The sequence below is a fragment of the Oculina patagonica genome, chromosome 4 (genome assembly GCF_052425735.1).
Source record: "Oculina patagonica isolate OP01 chromosome 4, crgOcupat, whole genome shotgun sequence".
NCBI classification, from domain to species: domain Eukaryota; kingdom Metazoa; phylum Cnidaria; class Anthozoa; order Scleractinia; family Oculinidae; genus Oculina; species Oculina patagonica.
This window is the reverse complement of record NC_135761.1, coordinates 52,052,199-52,065,019: the sequence shown is the minus strand read 5'-3', so window position 1 is coordinate 52,065,019 and position 12,821 is coordinate 52,052,199. Positions and strand designations below refer to the sequence as shown.

Sequence of the window (12,821 nt, the reverse complement as noted above, 5' to 3'; positions counted from 1 at the left end):
AAACTGAAAAGCCTAGCAAGTCGCCGGTTAAGTTACGGCATCTTCAAACAGTTTCAACTTATCATGTGTTCTCAGTTAACATCAGTGAGAACTTTGACATATATAGAAGACATTTGATAGCATTTGTGTAAAACGATATTTCAATGTTGATTCAATATTGCTACAACAGACGCCCAGGGAGACCAAAGTCCCAATGCCGGTTAGCATAAAGTGTGTCAGCTCGCAAAAACAAACCTGGTCAATGCGTTTGCAGTGATTTTAGAAAAAAAGGTTCAAAGTCTACTCAGTCTTTTTTTGAAAATGTTGTTAGGGTAATTTAACGCCTTTCAACATTGTTATAGATTTCGTCCTTCAAATATCGATCGAGGGGGAAACACATACATGTTGAGACCGGCCCCTTACGAGAATAATATTGCATTCTATAGGTTACTTACAACTGTGTCAGTTTTGTTAGGTTGGTGAACTGATTCTCGTGTTTGAAGTTGAAGCGATTTCCCTGCATGTGTCTGAAATATAAAGATACCAGGTATGGAAAACTAAGTGTGTGAAAAAGAATTGCCTTTACTCCAAACAACAACACGTATTAAAAAAATGTAATCAGAAGTAATTGAAAGAAAAGGAAATTTCATCCTTCTTTACATTCCAATAAAGCGTTTTACAAAGACAGACGTTTACCGTTTTACTACGTGACATATGCATATCGACTACAATTACACTTGTCTAGTTTTACTGAATATATGCATTTTTTATGGCTCACCTATCAATCATATACTTTTCTGAGACAGGCTCTGCTAAGCGCCAATCTTGATTTCTCAATTTTGTCTACATTTTTTTTGCACTGATGTTGAAGTTTACCTCGCCAAGGAAAAGATCAAACAAAACTTGTACATATATTTTATACCTAACTTGTCCAAGTGAAATAAGTTGTCCAAATGAGTAAAAATGGAAGAAAATTGAACACTTACATGTGCTGAATATTCTCGTTGAACGCGCCATTTTCTATGGTTACAATTTTGTTGTACGGCATGTGTCTGTGGATGATTAAAGAAGATAAAATGAATATGGAAAGTGGTAAGAACGAGTTCAAAGAATAATCAGAACCACTTTTTTGAGAAACAAACTATAATAATACTTACAAGTATCTTAGTTTGTCCAATTCAGCAAACGTCCCCTTAAGGATGTAAGTGAAGCTGTTTCCCCGCACGTCCCTGAAGGGAGAAGTGTCTTCGTTATTTTCGATTGGTATTGAGACATGTAACAAATGTTTTTTTTGAAGAAAACAGTTTCACAAACTTACAAGCTATCCACAGATGGTAGTCGGCTTTTTCCTTGGATCGCGAGAGGAACGTAATGGAACTTGTTCCAGTCTAGATGCCTGTAAGCGACAACACAAGTAATGTTAACGTTGATACATTCTATCACCGACAAGGAGAAAGCGTGGCAGAGTGGTTTATGGCGGTGGTGTTGTAATCTGAAGGTCCCGGTTCCAAGATATTCACCCTGCCGCTAGCTGGATTTCTCGATTTCAAATCCTCGGCCACACTTTGTTTATAGCCAACTGGTCTGCCTCATGCCATCTGGTACATGTATTTTTACCTGTTTTTTAACCTTGTTTCATATGATTCAGCGGCATGCCTGGAAACTAGCTATCTCCAAGCTAAGTGTATGATCACTATAAACAACATTTACCTTTTAACACCCACGAGAATAAATAGTCGATTTTAACAGCCAATTTTACTGCGGACTGACTTACAACACAGATAGCCCTGTAAGATTCCGAAATGCCTCCGGATGTACAGTGGAATTCACCAGCTTGTTTGCGCTGAGAAAACTAAAAGAAAAATGGACAGAACAAGAATAATTGTCGAAAAACGGAAATCAAATGAATTTAATGCAACAAGATGCCTTCTAGATAGATGACTGCAAGTAAGAGCAGGGCCGTACCTATAGGATTTTTTGTCTGCTGGGGCAAACTTCGCTAAATCCCGCTGCGGAGGCAAACACTCGTATAGCTACAAGAAATAGCCCAACAACATCAAACACTATGTAAGAAATTGCTCCCCCCCCCCCGCCCCCCGCTAGGTACAGCCCTGAAGAGGAAACAGTAAAAAGATAGAAAAAAGGCAATTCTTATACATTTTAATAACAGTTAGCTGGAAGAATTTGGAAGCAAAGACAATAACCTCAATTTGACGATCTTCACTTTTCTCATCATCTGTCTAATTAATAAGATGTTGGTCATTGAAAGGTTTTAAGCAGTACAGTGAAATAAATGCCCTCACTTCAGTGCTATAAAGACTTTTTGTGAATTTACTGAAATTTAACACTAAACACAATTATCTCACAGCTCATTCAGTTTGCTTAACATCCACAAGTCTTCTTCTCCAATACCAAGGATTCGATTAGAATGCAGAAACCTGAAAAATAACAAAAATGCAAAACAAATAAAAGGCGGGCAACCTAATTCTGACTTAATCATTACGAGGAACTAAGGATGAAAATAATCTATCAGTGGACACAGCGCAACACAACTCTTAAGCGTACACTGAGTAGTCTTGGCCACATATAAATCATATCCCTGCTTTGTGACCTCCCCTAAGCTGACATCCCTTACATGCGCAAACTTGAAATACTTGAAGAAATATATCAAACACGAGAGACAGTGTTTCATCGGGATATCCAAACATTGAAAAGAGAGTGGAAAAAACGACGCGCAGCGGAGTAGTACTTTTGACGAAATTCGAGGTGTTTGGATAGCCGATGAAAAACTGTCTCGAGTGTTTGATGTATCTTCTCAATCGAAACAAAAACTAAGCAGTAAATGGAGAAATAAAATCGTAAATATCTATGCTAATTAAAACCGGGTATCCAAACCTCCTTCACGGTTAAAATTTTCTTTGTTTTGACGTAATGAATTATTAATGAGTTTGAAAAGATAAGATACCATGACAATATACTCACAGTTTGACCAGGTTTGGCGTCTTCTCGAACGGTCTGTGCTTCTCTTTGAGATCGCTAAAAACAAATCAACAATTGAAAAGTATCGTAAGATTACGACAATAACTTCACTTGGAAAATACGCCCCCATACCTCAGAGGCAATGATAAGTGCCCCTCGATCGCTCTAAATAACAAAATACTTTCTTACAATTGATAGCCCGATGGCTTAATTGCATCGTGTGATCATCCCTGAAATTATTGCGCGCAATGTTAAAGAGGAAGAACTCCTACTTCTGCAAATATTGCGCGCAAATATTACTGCATTGCCGACTGTCTGTGTGTCCACAGTCGGCAACATTGAGCGCAGCAACATTACAGAACTATGAACCATTTTCTGGCTTTAAGACATCCAACATCTAAACGAAACACAACGCTTTGTTTATCGTTGACGACGTTTCCCTTCAGAGAGTTTATTCTTCTAAGCTGCTTATTCAGGTTATTCGTAGCCATTTTGCTTACGTTACTATAAACCTGAGGCCGCGTCAAGTGAAAAATGTAGAAAATGTCAGTAAAAAATAAAAGGGGCGCGAGACAGACAGCTTACCCGTGAAGATTTTCCAGGTCCGGTGGAAAGTCACCTTTGTGGTAACTCGGTAGTGATTCAATTTCGTTATGTTCCATGTGACTAGAAAAGCGATAATGCTAAGAATTAACACAGGAAAAATAACCAACTTAAGCAGTTGCAAGAAGAAAGCAGGTTTGTCTGAGGGGTTTCGAACCCATGAACTCTGCGATACTGTGTGATATTTTTCCAACTGCAGTTCCTGGGCAGATAGGGCTTTAAAAAGACGGTATCACAGAATTCTTGGGCCGTTGAAGCCTCCATTTTTTGTAAAAGGTTTTCTTTGCGAAACTGCTTTTAAAAGTTTCTTATATAACTGTAATGATCATTCATGTGTTAAAATTTGTACAAACTGTTCAAATATATATTTATTTTCAAAAAACACCAAAATTTCTTTGCACGAATAGAAGAAAACTGCATGTCACACAAAACCTAGACGAGGTTTTAGAATGGGATAATTTTAGTTAAAACGTTCCCTTAATATAGGGATGACCGTAGTTACTAAAGAGTTGAACACTCACAGAAACTTCAAAGCAGGTCTCGGTTCATGGGACAGTGATGGATGTGGAAAATATCTCAATCCATTATTGTTCAGCCACCTATGGAAATTAAGCAACATTAATTAAGTTATTGCTATGAAATAATTTTGAAAAGAAAACTCTTAGTGAGTGTGATATATAAGTGATAAATTTCGCATCCGTCCATTACAAAAGCACAACGTCAAATGTTTATGAAAGGTTAATGTATGAGCTGCACAAAATAATTTTGACGTTCGATTGAAATTAAACTTCTTCAGTTTAACTTCTCTTGTTTCACCAGAAATATAATACAAACAGCGGCAACAAACATAACACATGGACTACGCATGGTCTGAAAAAAGAATCTAAAATTGACTTGACGTTTCGCATGCTACAGCACGCATCTTCAGAAGTGACGAAAACAAAAAATCTGCGAAACTTTGTAGCTGTTGATCATAAAGTTAGATATTTAATTGAGTAGGAGATCTTAGAGGACTTACAAATCTTCTAAAGCTGGAAGCTTGTCAAACGAGTTGAACATCACATGACGTGTTTTAGGGTCTTGTGCCATAAGAACTCTGGAAAGAAAAGACATAAGTTAACATTTGGCTATTTGCTACTGCACCAATCTAGTTACAGTTAGCAACACAAATTGGTTAAACCCAAATTCCCAACGTTACCACACCAAAACAACGTGGCGTGAGGAGATCTATTATTTAGGGGAGCAGGGATGGCGCAGTGGTGAGAGCGCTCGCCTCCCAACAATGGGCCCGGGTTCGATTCCGGCCCGGTGCCATATGTGGGTTGAGTTTGTTGTTGGTTCTCGCCTTGCTCCGAGGGTTTTTCTCCGGGTTCTCCGGTTTTCCTCCCTCCTGAAAAACCAACACTTCCAAATTCCAATTCGACCTGGACAGAGGACCCGCATGAAAACCAGCTAGCGCTGATGTGGCTTCCTCTCTAAATATAGTAATTTATTTATTTATTTTATCTTAAATAGGCCAAGGGAGTGTACATATTGTCCAGGTTGAAATGGAACTAGGTTTCAATGGGCGCGCGAGGGCGGGGATGTCATTAATGTCAACTTGATGTAATTTGCATTTTAAGGATGTTTCCCACATCAGCTTCTATTACAATTGCAATGCTGTTCCAGTCCAACAGTGAACGTATCAAATCTTACATAAAGTTATACTCACAAGCATTTTAGTTTAGGAAGATCTTGAAAGGCTGGGCTGTATCCCTCTGCAGTGATGTTCTCTAGTTTATTACCTATAAGGTCTCTGAAACATAAAATATGTTACTTAAAACTTGGCAAAGAACTCAGTTGAAGAATATCACAAAACAAGCAAAGAAACAGACAGACTACAGACAGACAGCTAAATGAGTTAATGGCGACCTTCAGATTAGACTACGAGTACGAGATTGAGTACGAGTACGAGTTTTCAAACCAAATTCGTGTGCCTCTTATAATCACTTATCACACCAATGGTATACATGTACCTAACACTTATTCATGTGTTAGTTAACATCAGGAGAGAGTTTTAGTTTGGGGGATACAGTTGTGTCGAAATTCCAAACGCGTACTCGATCGCGTAGTCAAATCTGAAGGTCGCTAATGTCATTTCCGAATCGTTAATAATTATCACAAAGTAACATCCATTGTGTCATCGTTTCAGTTACTTAAACATGAATGCGTCAACCTGCTTAACCCTATTCAGACCGGGCTTTTTTGGACCTTCTCAGACCGGGGGGGGGGCTTCGGAAGCCCCCCCTATCTAACTTCCAGAATATTTAAGCAATCACAATGAAACTTACAGGATGTATTGTATGTCCGAAAATCTTTCTTTTGGTATATGTCACGTGATATGGTGACGTCACATCACGTGACAATTACATCATGATGTCAAAACAGCCGCCATCTTGGATCCGCCATCTTGGTTTTCAAAATTCTTCCAAAATGCCCGAAAACCACCCAAAATTATTGCAAGTACTCAAAATCAATAAAAATGTGCTTTAAACCCGTAAAAATGTAAAAATAATTCCATTTAAGTTGATTTTTATTGACAGAAACACGCAAAATTACAAATTTGGGAAAACATGCCTGTCAAAATGACGTTGCCATGGTGATGTCAAGTTCATGACACATCATCCAACCCTATCAAATTGTTGCCAGATAAATTTAAGGAAAACTCAGAAAGTTTGGGAGCGTTTGATGTAATCTTAAAAAAGTTATAAAAGTTCAAAGTCAGCGCGGGCCTCAAAAGCCCCCCCCCGGTCTGAATAGGGTTAAAACGTGCAAACAAATTTAGACAATGAACTCACAGATGCAACAACTCCGGTATCTTGTAGAAGACCTTTGCTCCAATCAGCTTTATGGCATTGTCATGTAACTCCCTGAGAAAAAGGAAACTTGCTTAGACTACAAAAATCTAACCAAGCAACACAAATTTGCAAAGTTTGCAAAGAAAGCGTGAAGATAGCATAATCGAAAGCATTATGAAAATTGTAAAAAACAGATAAAAACGACAGGTACTTACAAGACTTGTAAATGTATCAGATGTTGTAAAGTCTCTGATGCTATGCTGTTTATGGCATTATTGCTCAAGTTTCTGAAATAGAGCAAGTACTCATTAATACCTCTCTTCGTATATATTCTCATGTATACGTTCTACCTACAGACAGACCTTGAAAACGATTTTTCTCATTTTTGTTATTATATTCGGACCTGAAAGCTAGCAAAGTACACCTTACTCCGGCGCCTTGCTTAACTTCGTTTCTGACTGTTGCATAACGCAGTCAGGGGCACTCCCTCAGGATGAGATGCTAATTCATCTTTGTTTGCCCCACATATTTTTTTCGGGTTGCCCCATCAATTCATCGAAAGAGGCGCCGCGAGAGTAACATACTATCTTTCTAAGAACACAACGCAATAGGACCGTTGCCAGCTTGCTCGAACCCGGGCATGTAGATTTGGCATTCAACGCACTGACCATTAGGCCACTGCGTCTTGCACAGTGAATTTAAAGGGGTATTATTATATGGCTACAATAGTACGCGCGCTCTGATTGGCTGCTGAGCAGGCATTATTTTCTTGTAATGACCGGGCATTATGAAAAATTTTCTCGGCTCGGCGGTTTTTTACATGGTTTTTTGAGTTGTGAGTAAAAGCTACTAGCGCAATTGCGAGAACGACAATAAATACCGACAAAATGTAACTATCTTTTCAACAACTGAAAGAAAAATATAAGCATACCGATACTTCTTTAGTATGAGCGACGAAGAGAGCCACAGAGAGCGAGAGCGAGTTTCACCTCAGTGTTTTTTAGATATTTCAGTTTAGAATAGCGCTAAAAGGCCATATAATAAATAACTTATTAACCTCGTCCGTTCGGTCATTACAGGGCAATCTCAGACCTCGGCCTTGATGTATTGACCTCGCTATCGCTCGGTCAATACATCAAGGCCTCGGTCTGAGATTCCCCTGTAATGACCTCACTCTCGGTTAATAAGTAGTATATAATGTAGGCAAGGTAATGGTATACTTAGTCAATACACGAATTGCATTGTAAACTACTTAGAAATGGGTTATACTTACAAATGTAAAAGCTGAGAGTCATTGCCAAAGAATGGTTTCAAGTTTGGATATGTTATTGATGTTATTTCATTGTAATCTACAGATCTAGAATAAAAAAAAAGACAAATCAGAAATATTTCCAATTTCATAAAGCCCTTACACTTTTTGCAAATTACCTTTCAGAAAGGCAATAAAAATCAACCAATCAGATAGCTCCATTGCCGTATTGGTCCAGGTATCATTGTCCCGAATGATGTATGAGAACACCGAGTACTAAAATACTTACAGATATTTCAAAGATCTGCAGTTGATGAAGGCTGCTCCTGGAAACTTTTTCAACTTGTTCATGCTCAGTGCTCTAAAACAAAACAATAACAGGACAGAATATGATTTTCATCTTATTGTCATACAAAGCAACGCCAGACCGACAAGGCTAGCGGTTATACAGTACTAAAAAAACAGAAACCTCTCAGGATAATGGGTAAGACAAACATCAGCAGAAGAGTTGAAGGAAAAGGGAAACCATTGGAAGGAATTTTCAGTAAAATTGGTCCAGAATTGATTTCTTTACCTAAAAGATCGACGAGAAAAACAACAAGAACCAGGGGCGGATCCAGGATTTTTCAAAGGGGGGTGGCTGTTTACCAATATTTTTGTTTACTATATTGTTTAAGCCCCAATTTGTTTATGAGGGAGGGGTTTTCAGGCTTTTAGGCAGCTTTTTGAAAATGGGAGCGCAAATTATTTTGGGTCTGAGGACCATATTTCATGGAGCCATAGGCTCCATCCCCCTAGGGCGGTCTGGGGGCATGTCCCCCGCAGAAAATTTTGAAAAGTTGAACCCTCTTAGACGTGATTTCCGCGATTCTGAGCAGCTTTATACAGCTGTCAATTAAGTTATTTAAACACTGTTTTTCCTTGATTATTTGGCAAAATATTCTTTCCTCAACTTACCTTGAGTTATATTTCAGAGAAAAAGTATAGTTTTTAATTATGAAATGAACAGTGATTGAAATTTGACAGGCCACGAACTTACAGGAAAGAACAGATATGCGTTGTTTTGCTCACCGACGTGCGTAGAAATTTTTACCTCTTGGCAAAGTGGCCTTGGGACAACTTTGGCGACTTTGCTTGCTTGTGAAATCGCTTCGATGCGAAAAATCGGTAAGAAAACTCGCTAAAAAAAGACGTAAATGAAGACGAAAATCATTCTAGCAAGGCTAAAATAATTCTTGAAAGCTAAAAGGAATCTATTTTTTCAAAATTATACACACATGTTTCGTTACATTAAGCCAGAAGTTCGAAAAACAAGCTGTCGAAAATCTCCTATTATGGAAAAATGGCCGTCCTTAACTTTGAACGGCCACCTGACTATGAGAGGTGGATGGACATTGTCCTTATTTTCTTATCCATATTTTCTTATTTTCATTTTTCTGGTGGATCAAGGGGGGTGGCTATCCACCCAATCCACCCCCCCTGGATCCGCCCCTGAGAACAACAACCACAGCAGCAACAGCAACAGCAACAGCAGCGCTTGTAATAACAACATGCAGCAGGAGCAGAAACAGTAACAACAACATGGACAACACTAGCAGCAGAGACAGATGTTGCAAAATGGAAGTGACCAAAAGGGCCACAACTAGCAAGAGGCAAGACGAGGCAGAACCCCAGAACCCCAGAACCCACTATCAAGATCTTGCCTCGTGTATGGCAAAGTTTTGGTTACGACCGCGACCTAAGTCATTAAAATAAGAGTTCTTTCTTACATGTATCTCAGATTTGGCAGATCAAACCACTTATCAGGAATCCAATCCAGCTGGTTTTCTATGAGAATTCTACAAAATAAAACAGTGAATTAGACAGTATTTCCTTTTTGTGTTATCAGAGCAGAAATTAACAAACAACAGTTTTTACTCACATTTTAATTAGATTTTTTGGGAGAGCCGTGTAGTTGTGGCGCCAGAGTCTAATCTTGTTTTGGTATAAATCGCTGAAAAGAAAAGAATCGTTGTGTCATATATTATATTATTAACTATTTACAGCGTTTGTCTTGTTACTGTGCACGGTGAATTTGTCATCACAATTTAAGACCGACTGATATTTAAAAAATGGCTTTTTTCCCTATCCTACTCTCGGCTATTTGCTTGCCGTGTTGGTTAGCCTGATCCTTGTACATTCTGTCTGTCTTCCTAGTGTATCACTATGTCATCGGTTCATACGAAAGCCTATGGTTTGACTTATTTTCCTCTTGCCCCAGTTGTTCACAGGATGTATCCATCGGATGCATCACTATCCAAAGGAAAGCGTCGTTTCCTTTCAACTCTTAATCACTGGATAGCTATTGAGTATCCGGTGGATATTATTATCAGCCCTTTGAACAACTGGACCATGGTTTTACACTTACAGTTCCTGCAGAGCTGTGTTAGTAGACAAGTCAGGAAAATCATTCAGTTCATTCATGGCCAGATTCCTGTTAAGCAACAGATGGTCAGTGTTACACATCGTGGTTTTAAAAACGTTTTGCTAGTGAACACACAGACGATTTCTACTTTTTTGCTATGTTTACTCTGTCGAAAAAGTTTACATTATATACTTACAATTTTCGAAGTTGTGTCAAGTTATGGAAAGCCTCATCTTCAATGTCTTGTAGTTGAGATTTGAAAATTTTGCTATGAAGATAAAAGGTGAAATATAATAACATTTCGGACGATCGTAGACTCGATTGTCATAGAAGTGTCGATCTGCTTGAATCAATGCTGGCGACAAGTATCTAGTAGAAATGACAAATTTCAACGATAACGAGTTATTCTTATTTATTGAATCTACTGTATTTTTTTTAATTTTTCACTTGGCCGCGTGGTGTAAGCTAATAGTTAGTCAGTTAGCGAGGTTGCTAGCTTTGTTTTATTTTTTATTAATAAATTTTAGAGTTACAAATGTATTTTGGGAGCTGAATAATAATTTAAACAGGTTATGTGGAAACTGGTTTTGGCGTTGAAAACAAAAACAAAATCGATAAAAACGATTTTTCCCTAAGTTTTGGTAGTGTGGTAGAATGGCAAATTTCTATATTTTATTTCTAAACTAACCAGTAGTTAAGTTGCTCGAGCTACGTCTCTTCTTTTCAAAGCTTTCATTATAAATTTTTATAATTGCTATTCAGACCTTTTTATAATCTCAACAGAAATAATTAGTTCTTACATCTCTGTAAAGCTTTTTGGCAACTGTTCATTTCTGACGATCTTGATCACTTTATTTCGCACAGTCCTGTAACAAAACAAAAATTAATATACAAGATATTATCAGTGCATCGTGTAGGTCTGCCGTGTAATATCTTATATACTCCACTGCATTTTCTCGATTAAACACCGGAGACGTTTATTTAAAACTCGACGTTGTGCTTGACGACCTAGCGTTTTCTCGGGACCAGTTGGTTAATGAAGAAAATACAGTCCTGGGGAGGCGCGTCATGGCCCTAGCTGGCTGAACTCCGGGCCCAGTGGTCCCTAACATGAAATTATGCCCTCCCTCCCTACTACTTTCGTCTTTGCAAGGGAAAAAACGCCTGATCGCAGGTTAAGTGGTCCCAGGTTCAAGGTCTGGCCATGATCGTCACATTGATGGAGTTCCCAGAAAAGACACTGCCCTCTCGGTACCTACCTACTGTACACCTACCCAGGTGCCTGTATGAATTTGGTGCTCTTAGCTCCCACTGGAGCATAACGTATCCGGTATGCTTATAATATGCTTATACAACCTTTGTTTTGCCAAATATACCGCAAATAACTTGTGATGGGATAGCATCCGGTTCGGGCAGATGAGCGGCATAGCACAAATTTAATTACTTTCAACTGTGTTTGTTTCGAGCAACAAAGGAGGTACAAAGCTTATCGTACGAGATTTTACATTAAACACGTTTTCAGACTGGTTATTATATATAATTATCCAATATTAGAACATGTTTGATTTCGGTGTTTTTCTACTTGCCCTTGTTTGATGTCAATTATAGGCGTAAATAAAATGTTTTAGAATAATTTGTATCGGCATTTGGCAAACTATCCAGTGACAATGTGTCTTATAGAACCTCTGCAACTACAAACACATACTGAAAAGCGAAACTGAAATGTTTTCTTCGACACTTTGGCCGTTGTTTCTTCAACATTATCTGCTCCTTAATTCTCGCCTCGGTAATTGGGTGTGGAAAACGTTTCAACCAACACGGTGTAAACTGCATTCATATAAAAATAGCCTCAAACCCTCGAAGTGCGTGCTAAATGTTGAAGCATTACATTTCATTTACTGACCAGCATTTATTGGCACAATAATCCTCAAAACTGATTTTTAAAAGAAAGTAACTCTCCCGATAACCTAACGAAAAAAAGAAAATGTAGTAAATATGACAAAATTGCCTGATAAACTCACAATGTTGACGGTGTTCCACGACACTTTAATTCTTGTATGACTTCGTCACAAACACATCCTTGGCAAGCCAGCCCCGAAGTCTCCGACGAGCCACGGTTATACTGTTTTCTTCCGCTGTAATAATTATTCCAAAAACCATCCCAGTCCTCGTATCCCAGAGAGGGATACCTTCGTGTCCAATATAAGTAACCGAGAAAATTTTGTGGACCATGGTAAGGTATGGATACGGCCAGCCTCGTTGTTGCGATAAAAATAACTGGTAATATCAAAGATATTCTGTGACGGGAAACCATTGTGAAGGGAAACAGTACAGCTCTTGAGATGTTTCAATGACGATTATCTCATCTACTGAGATAACTTTCTTATCTCAGCAGCTGAGTCAATTTTTAAGATTCCTTAATCGCTAAGCTGAATGACATGCAAGCAAAGGGCGAGTTAGATTCGTTTGTTCAGTACAGGAAAACTGTCATTTCGTGAGCAAAGGAACAACTTTAATGCCATCCCTTTGCAAATATTTTGATTCATTGATGACGAGACAGTATATTATTTCTTGATGTAAATTGTGACCTGTTTAATTAACCTTCTTCCGAAGTCATGTTTCAAATGCACTAGTAGCCAAATAATTCAAACCTTTAAGCCTGGTAACAGTAAAACGTACAGAGCTTGCAATAGCTCCAATAGACCCACTTACCTTCGGGTGCTAATTGAACATTTCACAGAGTTAGCTTGAGTTAAAGAGTTGTCCCTTT

General features: G+C 38.5%; 1 protein-coding gene across 1 annotated transcript in view; it reads right to left on the bottom strand.

Moving 5' to 3' along the window:
• Positions 1-12,492, bottom strand: part of LOC144650562 (uncharacterized) — a 65,032-nt gene extending 52,540 nt beyond the window's left edge. The window contains exons 1-21 of the mRNA XM_078510268.1: positions 12,073-12,492; positions 10,852-10,917; positions 10,248-10,319; positions 10,055-10,120; positions 9,569-9,640; positions 9,417-9,485; positions 7,937-8,008; positions 7,672-7,755; positions 6,614-6,685; positions 6,399-6,470; positions 5,273-5,356; positions 4,580-4,657; positions 4,083-4,160; positions 3,544-3,624; positions 2,962-3,015; positions 2,346-2,417; positions 1,754-1,831; positions 1,298-1,375; positions 1,137-1,208; positions 966-1,031; positions 435-506 (exon numbers count right to left, since the gene is read on the bottom strand). Of these exons, the coding sequence (XP_078366394.1) occupies positions 435-506; positions 966-1,031; positions 1,137-1,208; positions 1,298-1,375; positions 1,754-1,831; positions 2,346-2,417; positions 2,962-3,015; positions 3,544-3,624; positions 4,083-4,160; positions 4,580-4,657; positions 5,273-5,356; positions 6,399-6,470; positions 6,614-6,685; positions 7,672-7,755; positions 7,937-8,008; positions 9,417-9,485; positions 9,569-9,640; positions 10,055-10,120; positions 10,248-10,319; positions 10,852-10,917; positions 12,073-12,365 (1,751 nt within the window). The 5' untranslated portion in view covers positions 12,366-12,492. The remainder of the gene's footprint in view (positions 1-434; positions 507-965; positions 1,032-1,136; positions 1,209-1,297; positions 1,376-1,753; positions 1,832-2,345; positions 2,418-2,961; positions 3,016-3,543; positions 3,625-4,082; positions 4,161-4,579; positions 4,658-5,272; positions 5,357-6,398; positions 6,471-6,613; positions 6,686-7,671; positions 7,756-7,936; positions 8,009-9,416; positions 9,486-9,568; positions 9,641-10,054; positions 10,121-10,247; positions 10,320-10,851; positions 10,918-12,072) is intronic.
• Between the last annotated feature and the right edge of the window lie 329 nt (positions 12,493-12,821).